Genomic DNA, 11,601 nt, shown 5'->3' on the forward strand with positions numbered 1-11,601 from the left:
GCGAGCGGAGCGGTGCTCACACCGCCGGCACACCGCGGGAGCCGCCTCTGCCCTTCCCGCCGCTGCAGCCCCTCCGGGGCACCGCCGCTGCAAGTTCCCCGGCGGTGGAGCCGGGCCCGGGGGGCTCCTCCGGGAACCGGGAGCGGCCGCTGCCCACGGGCCGCCCCTTCGCCTCGGCCCGGCGGGGGCCCTGGGGCGGCGGCGAGGGAGAGCGGCCCCGGGAGGGCATTTCCCGAAGGCAGCGGGGCCGAGACCCGGCAGGAAATGGAAGGATGAAGTGTGCAGCCGGAGCGGTGATGTTCCTTCTCTCCTTGCTTTCCCCCGCAGGAACGTAATCCGCAATGCTAGTTCTCAGGTTGCTCAATGTTGTCGCTCCAGCCTACTTCTTGTGCATCTCCCTAGTGACCTTCGTCCTCCAGATCTTTGTCTTCATCCCCAGCATGTTCAGAGACCCTTCCACCACCTCACTTTTCTCGCCTGCTCTGCTGCACGGGGCCCTCTTCCTCTTCCTCTCAGCTAATGCCCTGGGCAACTACGTCCTTGTGATCCAGAGCTCCCCCGAGGACTTGGGCAAGGACTTACACTTGGGCAAAGGAGCCGAAGTGGCAGACTGGCTGGATGGAAGCAGGTCCCCTGGCTCAGCCTTGCCCAGCACTCACTTCTGTAGACTGTGTGCCAGAGTCACCCAGAGGCATGACCACCACTGTTTCTTCACAGGAAACTGCATCGGGAGCAGGAACATGCGAAACTTCGTCATGTTCTGCCTCTACACCTCCCTGGCTTGCCTTGACTCCCTGGTGGCAGGCATGGCTTACATTTCTGCTACACTCTCCATGTCCTTTGCGGATCCGCTGGCCTTCCTCACTCTTCTGCCTCACTCCATCAGCCAGTTCTTCTCAGGTAAGGACTCCTTGCTCAGAGATGTGGGGAATGTTCCTCCTCCAGGGCTCCTGGGATGGGGGGCCTGATCTTCCCTGGATAGCCATCTGTGTGGAGGTGTGCTATGGAAATGGCCAAGAGGAGCAATTGGCTTTCTTTGGAGGCTACGGCCAGCCTTTTCAAAGGACTTTGCTTCACCTGAAATAGAAGCTGAGACCCACTCCAGGTTACATCCATAGCTCTATTCCCAATGCATTAGGCTCTGGAAAATGCTCCATAACCAACTTGGTGGTGACAGAATAGAGCTATCTTTTGTGCAGGACATGTGTTGCAATTAGACAGAGGGGATGGATTTCACTGCAGGTGTGGGGGATCTTTTGCCTGTCCTACAGGTAGAGGTGGGGGGCTCCTGTAGGCTTTTGTACCCTACAAATCTGTGGGTTCCCCATATCCCAGCGGGTATATCTTACTCAGGTCCACTCCCTTCACTGTCACCCACCTCCTGGCAGTGCAAACTTACTGGGGTCTTTTCATCCTTCCAGCAGAGGAGAATTTGGGTTCAGCCAACAGAAACTGAGAGAGTAGTTATTGTGACATGATTAGCTACCTGTCTTGTGACCCCAGTCTGAGACATAAGTCCACAGAGAACCAGGGAAAATTCTCTGTACTGCTCTTTGCAAAAGCTCCACACCAAAAGCAAACCTCCTTCTCTTTGCTACCATTCCTTATCCTTCTTTCTACTTCTTCCCCTCTCTCCTCTCTCCCTGCCTTTCTGTAAATCTCCACAACCCTTCTCCTTCCCTCTCCTGATTTTGCTCCCATAACTCATCTTCTGCTCTTGTAGAGCAAGAAGCCTTGCCTCTTCACCTTTCAACACACCCTCAAACTCTCCAACCTCAACCCTTTCTCTGACCAAACGCAAGAGTTAGACAGATCTTGACCTCAGAGAAGGGGTTATGCAGAAAGCCTAGACTGTAACTTTGCCCTGAGTGACTGCAGAAAATTGCCATCTCTCCCCTATGCTCCTGCTTCATACACTTACATCAGCTTTTACTAGTCTAAAATAGGTATCCCATATATTTTAGCTTTGCAGGTTCAGCTGAGCTTAGTAAGAAGGGAGTCTGTTTTGGTTTGTGCACTGTCACCAGAAGTGTTGATTAAGATCTGAGTGTGGAGACCCCACTGCTGGAAATACAGGAGCCAGAGAGGCCCCAGCTTGCTTTTCAGATTCCAGGCTGGGTTGCCATCTGAAAACAAACAAATACCTCTCTACTTGGCAAATTTGCAGATTTGTCATGGTAATCACTGAAAGACAATAAATATGAAATCCTGCCATGACCTTTTAATAGAATCAGTTTTCCAACTAGAAAAGTTTTTGTAAATAATGTTGCATGAGCTTTACTAGCACTAAAAACACTGGGAATTATTTTCCCCTGTGCCTAAGCTCTGCTCAGCACAGCAGTCTGGGAGGGGGAGCAGGGGTATGGGAGGAGATTATCAAGGAATTAGGTCTCTGACTGAGGGCTCATCTGCACAGAGGTGGGTCCTGGCATATATTTGCAGAGACACTGAAGTGCCCCAGCTCTGGTGGCAGCAACTGTGGTGCCAGGACAGCAGGTGGGCAGTGATTGAGTGGGACACAATGGAGCTGGGTGCAAAGCTCAGAGCCAGAACACCCTTGAGAGGCAGCAGCTCCAGCAGCTCCCACTAAACCTCTAGTTCTGCTGAGAAGAGAACTGCTGCCTCACACAGCAAGACACCGGCATGTGGTGTCTTGATTGCTTGGGAGGAAGGGCCTACTGGGGTTTCTACCAGCACAATTAAACTCCATTTCAGAAAAGAAAAACACAGTCTTGAATGGTTACCTGGAAGGGTTGCTCACACAGTATTTTTCAGCTAATGTAGCTGTTACTTTAAGGTTGTTGTATGATCCAAACAGAGGACTGTGATAGCAGGGCAAAAACTTTATTTTTCTTCTTCTCCATCATGCCCACTGTGCTGCAGAAGTAGCAAAGGAGGATGAAGGGTTAATCTGCTGGTCTTATGTCAACTAAGTGTTCCCTGCTTTCATGCTGGGAAAGTTTTCAGCTGGCTCATTCTGCCCAGACTGTACTCAGGCATGGATTTCAGCATCTGACCCAAAGCTGATAACTATAGCCTACCATACAGCTTTTCTGCCATGGATAATATATGGTAATATAAGCTTAAGATCATACTAGATCACTTAGAGCAAGAAAGAATCCGACACATAAAAGAGACTGTGGGGATGAGGGGCAAATGGAGAGCACTATTGTAAACACTTCATATTGGACCACACAAAATAAATTGTAGAAAATGCTTTATGTAGGTAGCCTGAAGAAATGATTTAAAAAATCATGTATCTGGAAAGGATGGCTCAGAGATGCTTAACATTTTCAAGGGAAGACAAGGGTAATTACTTCCTGAATGTTGAATTTCACCAAGTCAGATAAATAAAGCTTATAGGTGACTTGCAAAGGGTCTAAAGAAAATGTCTCTCTCCATATCCCATGTCAGTATTAGCTGTAGCAAAAAATAAATGTCTGTCACACTCTAGTCCAGTAAAAGAGGGACAGAGAATCCAGTATTTGGCTCTGGGCCTCCTACCTGGTAGATTAAGTTATTCTGACAGAATTGGTATGAGGATTTGTCATTATCCTAAGGGGCTTGCTCTTCTCTTGCTGTGTTGCCTACGGAGCTCCCTGAGCTGAATGGGATCTAATAAGAAGGGAAAGATGACATTGCATTTAGGGAGAAAACAGAATGATTCCTGCACCTTTTTCAAGTGAAGACAGTCTCTGAAAGCTTGAGGCTGTAGTCAGTGTCCTTACAAATTATCCTCAGAGGAGCCTGTCCCAATCTTTCACTTACACCACTGCCAGGTGGAAAAGATGGGATTCACAGATTGCAGAACCAAGTGATACCACCTAATCCAGCTTTCTGCATAAGGGAAGCAAGAGATGCATATCCAGTCACCCTTCTGTTGAACTTAAAACCTGAAGCACCCATGTACCTCTTTTAGGCAGCACACCTCTACTGTCCATGCAATCCTTGCTCTATCACAGTTGGTTTTGTAGGGCTTGTGGTCTTCCAAAGGAGCAGAAGCATGTGAGAGCTTTTTTATTTCTAAACCTTATTAGGAACCAGTAAAAAGATATCAGCTATTTATACCAGTATTGACACACATTTCATTTCCTTTGTGTAAATATGCCTGTAAATATGGGCGTTTAATAATATACCAATATGCACAAAATACATGCATAAACATCATATGGGCACAGGGAGAATATTATATTAATGGGTTTAGATCTGCTTACACACTGAAAGGTCACTCAGTGATACCTGCTGTTATACTAATATTTTCCAGAAGGAGTTTTAAAATCATTGTAGTAGAAAGGGCCTACAGAACATTTTTATTCAAATATATTCATCACAAATATATACTAAAAACCCCAAGTTGAATTAGGAGCTTCAAATATTCGAAGTATTTTGAGTATTCTGGCAGCAGCTAGAAAGGATTTTGGATTGTATTTTAGAAAGCTTTCTTTCTTGCATTCACATGAAAACTGCCTTGCCCCAAAGGGAGGAAAGGCATTATTGATTTATTTTTCTTTGTTAACATTTATGTATATATATGCACACATATAGTAGAGATGGAGAAAAAGAGAAATCTAAAATATTTCTGCCTTGTGTTAATACATACAGTAAGGCTTCTAGAAGGATCTACATGCTGTAGGATCCACTTGTCTTTTCAAAATCCTAGAAATCTTAGATTCCCTCTCATGAGCAGGTAAATCCTTAAATAAATTAATCATTGTTCAGAATAGTACCGGAGACTTACAGATACGCTTTACTTCTGGCTGAATTTGTCCCTGTAATCTAGATCCTCACATTAACAGCAAAAGGATAAGTGTACAAGAGACCATTATATTTTTAATATTTCCACGGTAGATCCATTGCATCAGACACTATGAAGGAAATAATTTAGTACAGTTAGAGCAACCAGCCTGTCTTGTTCCCACCTCCCCACTTGTGCCCAGAGAAAACAGGTGGTTTGTTGGTTTCTGGGGCTGTGTTACACCACATGTGCGTCTAAGCTCTTTCTTTTATTGTCCTCCCTCCCTCCTGGTTTGCAGGAGCTCTCCTTAGCTCTGAGATGTTTGTCATCCTCATGCTCTACCTCTGGCTTGGGATTGGACTGGCCTGCGCCGGCTTCTGCTGCCACCAGATGCTGCTGATCCTGCGCGGGCAGACGCGGTACCAGGTGCGGAAAGGGATAGTGGTAAGAGCCCGGCCCTGGAGGGAGAACCTGCAAGAAGTCTTTGGCAAGAAATGGCTGCTAGGACTTCTCATCCCTATGCAGAACGTGGAGAGTAGCTACCGTAGGCAGAAGGAGAAATAAAATCCCCGTGTGTGTATGTGTGTGCATCCCACGTGCACAACACCTTCCCTGTTCTCTCCCACTGTCTCCTGGATCACTACAGAGCTGGCCTACTCCATCTCTTGGGATTGCAGCTGCTGTGGGAGGAAAGGATGGGCTATCAAACAGAATAAATTTAGCATATTAACATGGAAATCACAAACCATGTAGGTGAGATACTGCAGCTTAGTAGTCACATCACTGCACCTGCATATGTGGCAACAGTCTTTGAACTAGCAGAAAACTTAGTCAGACCCTCCTGTGGCTTCCTGCAGTCCCCAGCCCCATTAGTCACCCTATATAGTCTTAACCAACTGCAGCGGCAGCCTGGGCTGTTGTGGAAGACTGTAAAAATGGTCTTTGGGAGGGTTTTGTGGAGTGCCTGTTTGGCTCTTATATACTTGAGATAACTTCACATAACAGCATCATTCCAGAAGAGTTTGGACAGTGATCTCAGGTACACAATGTGATTCTTGGGATTGTCCCATGCAGGGCAAACAGTTGGATTTCAATGATCCTTGTGGGTCCCTTCCATCTCAAGATATGATTCTTGATTCACAATACTGACAAGCCCTTAACAACAGAACTGCAATGCAATCAAGCTGACCTAGGAACAAGTTATGAACATGGTTAATGCATCTGGTAAACCTTCTCTCCACAGGCTAGAAAATCAGGAGGAAAACAAAAAGAAATTGAGAAATTCTCATTTCTGTTCTTGATCTGTTCCCTATACAGTGACAGGTCAAGACTAGCTCTGATATTTATTTTTAGCAATCCTTTGTCCCATGACAGAGTCCAGGCAAAGCTGCCCTTCTGACAGGGAGCAGCAAGCAGATAAATCATGGTCAGATGGAAGGACAAGGAGAGGAAACCACAAAGGTGAATTAAAATGCTGTGTTTGAGAAGCTGTGTGATGAGACAAGCTATGCATACCTGTGAGAGAGACAGAAGGAAGTGTGGCCACACAGCAAGCAGTTGGGAGGGTGCCAAGAGCATTGCTGATGTGTTAGAGCCCTGATGCATCACCCTCTCACACGGGACACCTTGCACCATTAGTTCTGTGAAGAGTTCAAAATCCCAGAAGACAGGGAGGTTTTCCAGCCCATCAGGGCACTTCATTTTGCACTGAAACAAACAGAAAAATGCTTTTCTTAGACATCCCTGCCACACTTTAGTTACAGGCTCTCCAGGACGATTCCCTCTTGCATTGCTGCTGAGGGATAAAGTCATCTATGTTATAACTCCATTAAGGATGTTAATAGAATTACTACAGGGATTAATCAACTTCACGTGTCAGTTGTTTTTTAGCTGCAGCAGCAGCGCATTAGATCAGCGCTGAGATCCTATGCTTATAGATGCCTTAACAAAGGATACCATAACATCTCTACCAGGATCATAGCACTGGATTCCCCAGCAGCTGCAATGAGAAGCCTCTGTTTTGGCAAACTGCATCAGCTTATGTGGGCTGGATAGGAATCCACTGCTTCTCTTCAATAGGCTGTTTTTATTAACATAATAAAAATGTTATTTCTTCTTCAGAAAGGCTCTTGGTACATTCCTGATAGTGGAATGCACCTTGCTTTTATCCTTGCGTTTCTCACAAGCTGGAATGGAGTCACTCCTTCCTACAGGCTTTGTAACCTTCTTTGACTGCTTTGCACTTGAATACACATATGAATCAATAACAAAGTCTGTCGGCATGAGGAGAATAACCTTGAAAATATACTGGAAAAACCCTTAGCTGGATAACTAAAACATGGAGGATATACATCCTTCCACGCTGTGTGTGTTCACATGAACACACCATTGTTTCCATGTGTAATATGCTGTATTTTCTCTAACACTGAACAATAAAAGGTATTCTGATTTTTTACTTAAGCTGTATTGTGCTTTTTGACAGTTAGCTGTCATTAGCTGTCTCTGTACATTTGTTACAGCATACACACGGATGTGTCTAAGGAAGAAATTAGGATTTTATTGCCTTTGCCAATAATTCATCGTGTGATTTTTTAAGTCCTTTCATCCTCTCTACTTTAATGTAATAACCAATCTAAAAATGCATCTAATAACCAATTTGAAGACCCATTCTAATTTCTATTTGTAAATTACTCTACCAAAGTCATAGCTTGTCAACTCAAAGCTATGAGAAAATTAAGCTATTATCATTACCCACAAACAGCATCTCAACATAAAATTTTCCTTCCTGGCAAATGGTGTCAAGGTGAGCAGACAGTCACCTAGACACTGGAACCAAAGCCAGAGTCTCATGCCATACACTTTGCCTTGGAAGGATTATTCTTGTTCCACAGACTCACTGATCCAATTTCTCCACTTTTGTAGACTTAAAGACAGCAGGCTTTCAACATTTCAGCTACCAGCAGAAATTATAATTTGACATCTTTGCCCTCTGCTTTTGGCTTTTGAGGGACACTGCAGTCTCAGGCAGCTCAATGCACTTGGCACCTGCTGGCACAGGCTGTAAAGCTCCTTAGGGCTACACACTGAGAAGGGCAAAACAACTCAGAGTTTCAGTGGGCCACTCTGCAAGGACAGAATCCATCTAGTACAACATTAGTTGCCCATGAAACCTGCTGCCTCTTCACATCAGGGCTGGATCATGCTTGGCCCCTGTGTCAGGGTTACAGCTGTCTGCCCTTACCACAAAATTTCAGTCCTTGCAGAAGCACAGACAGATCCCAGTTTGAGTCACTGCAGCACAGGCACGCACAACTATTCTTCCTGTCAGACACCTGTGTTCCTGGCTGGAAATTGCTGCATCACCATTTTATGCAGCTAAATGGCTCATTTGCAGCGAACGGCTGGATTTCAGCAGACATGGGGAGACTTTCAGATGGATACAGCCTTTACAGTTACCATCCTCTGGGATGAAAAGAGCTATAAAAATGTAACATTAGATTGACCCTGTATATTGGCTTATTTCTCTGCTCATTCCCAAGGGTGCAGACTGCCCTGTTTGGGGTAGTGGTTCTGCAGGAGCAGTTAAGAGTATTTTTTTAATTAGTTAGCTGCCCTGACATCCGTTCCTTGTCATACCTTTCTATACTTACAGAAATCCTTGGCAAGAAAATGTAACAGGGCTCAACAACTGTGAACAGAACCTTTGCTCTTAAACATGATTTAGTAAATGAAGGCTGAGCTCAATGGCAATGTCGCAAGTTCTAAATCTGTTCAATGACTCTAGTGTTTTCTAAGGATAAATAATAAAAGCTTCTCATCTTCTGTGCTTAAAGAGTCATTACTTACTATTTGCATTTCATTACATACCAGCTGCAATAGCAAATATATTTTGGAACATGATTTCTTGTGACAATGTCTAAATACTTGCAAAGGTTTTAAAAATAAAGCACTTAGGCTTCTCTGGCTTTGGAAAATCAGATGACCACCAAATTTCTTCCCTGGTAATGCTAGTGGCTGAAGTAAAAGCTCCCTGTTGCTAAAGACCTTGCACAGAAACCACAGACATTTGCTTAGTGGCTAGTCTATTTTAAGTGTGACTATCTGAAAAAAATGTCAGATAGGCCTCAGAAGCATTTGCAATGGCAGTATAGAGGAAATGAGGGGATGCAACTCTGAAGTAAACCAGAAATCTGTTCTTATGTACAGTAAGAATTTCATAAAATGTAAGTAGTAGATGGTGTTCCTCTCCATACTGTACTACCAGGTGGCCCTGAAGGCCTGCATGCCAAAAGGTCTTCATCAGATATCCTCAGAGGATATAGAGTTAAAATGTACAAGTTTTAAGGCTAAGGGAACATAGGAGAAAAGATGATGTGAACTCACATTTATCTTAAGAAGTAGCCAGCTCAAGGGAGATGATCACAGTCTAAAAATACTTTCAAGGAGACAGACTGAATGAATGAGAAGACTCATTAACTGTAAGGATATAGCAGGAGGACAAGCAGTCCTGGACTGAAAGAAAAGCCGAGGTCGAGAGCAATCAGAGAAAGTGGCTCCAGTGGGAGCAGAAGTGATTTGATGTGCGTAGGGATGATGAGAGCCATCAGGCAGTATGAGGTATGACAACACAATTCAACTTAACTTCATTGATTGTTGGCTGAATGGACACAAGGAAAGTTAAGAAAACTCATTGCTAATCACTTTCTGCTCAAAAAACTTCAAAGTCCCAGCAGAGCCAAAACGGTTTTTCTCTCTTGAACAGCTGATTATGTTACAAAAAGGGGATGCATGGATAGAAACCATAAGCAACAACAGCAGAATCCATATAGCTCTCTTTGAGTTATTTAAAGACTAGCCAGAACTCTCACTGTTGGAGTAAAGCAATGACCTACTTGTCCAATACAAATGAAGGGAGAAGAAAATTTAAACTTATGTGGAGTCTCTGTGTCCTGCTGGATATTTAAATCTGTGGAAACATGTCAGAGAACTTAGCAAACAGCAAGATGGTTGTGAATAATGACGTGTGGGTTTTTTGATTTTCCAGCTTTTTTTCTGGAAAGCCAGGGGAATAAAGAATCCTTGGAGATTACATCAAAAGTCAGCAAACATGCACCAAAGAGTGCTTCAGTCCTGTTATGGACCCATCCTTGGCAGCAGCCTTGTCTTCATTACACCAAAGAGCTTTTAACATTGGCTGTCCTACTGAATCTAACTGGCAAGTGATGTTAGAGCTCCAGCACGCCAGTCCCATGTCTCTTAAGGTTTTTGGAGCCAGATTTTTCTAGTCTGCCCAGATGTTTACAAATAAAAGTTGTAAGTTCTCAAGTGTGTAGTGGGTTGATCCTGGCTGGACACCAGGCACCCACCAAAGCCCCTCTACTACTCCCCTCTGCATCTGGTAGGGGAGAGAAAATATAACTAAGGAAGAGTTTATAGGTTGAGATAAGGACTGGGAGAGATCACACACCAAATACCATCTAGGGTAAAAGAAATATGAATTTGGGATATTAATTGAATTTATTACTAACAAAATGAGAGCAGGATGATAAGAAGTAAAATAAATCTTAAAAACATCTTCTCCCCACCCTTCTCTCCCCTCATTCCTGAGATCTACCTCCTCTCCCCCAGAGCAATGCAGGGAGATGGGGAATGGGGGTTATGGTCAGTTCATCACTCATTATTTCTGCTGCCAACTGGGGAGAGGAGTTCCCTCCCCTGCTGCAGTGTGGGGTCCCTCTCATGGGAGACAAACTTCTCCAACATCAGTCCATCCCAGTTCTCCATGAACTGCTGCAACATGGGTCACTCTTCCGTGGGATATAGTCCTTTAGGCACAGCGTGATACAGTCTGGGCCCTCATGGGGTCTCAAGTCCTACCAGGAAACCTGCTCCTCTCTCCATGTGTCTGCAGTCCCTGCCAGGAGCCTGTCCCCAGCACAGGCCTCCCACAGGGTCACAGCCTCATCTCAGGTGTGGGTCTCCACCACAGGCTGCAAGTGGATCTCTGCAGCCCTGTGGTCTTCTTTGGGCTGCAGGGTGACAGCTCCTTACCATGGTTGTCACCATGGGCTACAGGGGAATCTTGGCTCTGGCATCTGGAACACTTCCTGTCTCTGCTCCACTTGGTGTCCTGCAGAGTTGTTCTTCTCATGTATTTTCACCCTGCGCTTTTCTGGCTGCAATTACATATTCTCAACAACTTCTTTTTCTTCTCAAATATGTTATCACAGAGGTGTTACTATAATTCCTGATTGGCTCAGCCTTAGTCAGCAGCACCTCCCTCTTGGAGCCACCTGGCATTGACTCTGCTGGACATGGAGGAAGCTTCTGGCAGTTTCTCACAGAAGCCACCCTGTAGCCTCTCCACTACCAAAACCTGGTCATGCAGACTCAATACACTGCTTGCACAGTGCCCCAGTTAACATGTTGTCAGTCACCGTAATAGTTGTTCCAGAGTTGCTATCAATTAAAAATAAATGGAGCATGTTGATCAGTTGACTTCACAAGAGGCAAGGGGGTGGCAGTAGCAAGCTTTGTGTGCCAAAGTTTCCTTTGTCTGCTACTGATTTTACTGTATATCCATCAGCTTAGGGGAATGCACAGCCTCTGGCCTGCATTTCAGCTCTTTTGCTCAGTCTGTCTTTAGCAGCAGTCATTTCAAAATAATTGTGCCTATCTGAAAGGTTTTTATTATCTCAGTCTTTTAGCTGCTTGTGTTGGACAAGAAGAGATGAAGACCTGAACCTATGTATCTTCAGACAGCTGAAAATACGATAGATTGGTTTGTCAACACAATACCCTTAATAATCTTATATATTCACTGGGCAATGGATTTAACACAGTGGACCCACACAAGAGTCTCTAGT

The 11,601-nt window shown here is 44.8% G+C and overlaps 1 protein-coding gene across 1 annotated transcript; it reads left to right on the forward strand.

Moving 5' to 3' along the window:
* Nucleotides 1-341: 341 nt before the first annotated feature.
* ZDHHC22 (zDHHC palmitoyltransferase 22) lies at nucleotides 342-6,457 on the forward strand (the record flags this gene model as incomplete). Its single annotated transcript, XM_083862905.1, has 2 exons — nucleotides 342-900; nucleotides 5,034-6,457. 2 exons carry the CDS (start codon nucleotides 342-344, stop codon nucleotides 5,297-5,299), a joined length of 825 nt encoding a protein of 274 aa, XP_083719031.1. The 3' UTR covers nucleotides 5,300-6,457.
* Between the last annotated feature and the right edge of the window lie 5,144 nt (nucleotides 6,458-11,601).

This window comes from Zosterops lateralis, assembly GCF_965231275.1.
Source record: "Zosterops lateralis genome assembly, chromosome: 6".
Lineage (NCBI taxonomy): Eukaryota > Metazoa > Chordata > Aves > Passeriformes > Zosteropidae > Zosterops > Zosterops lateralis.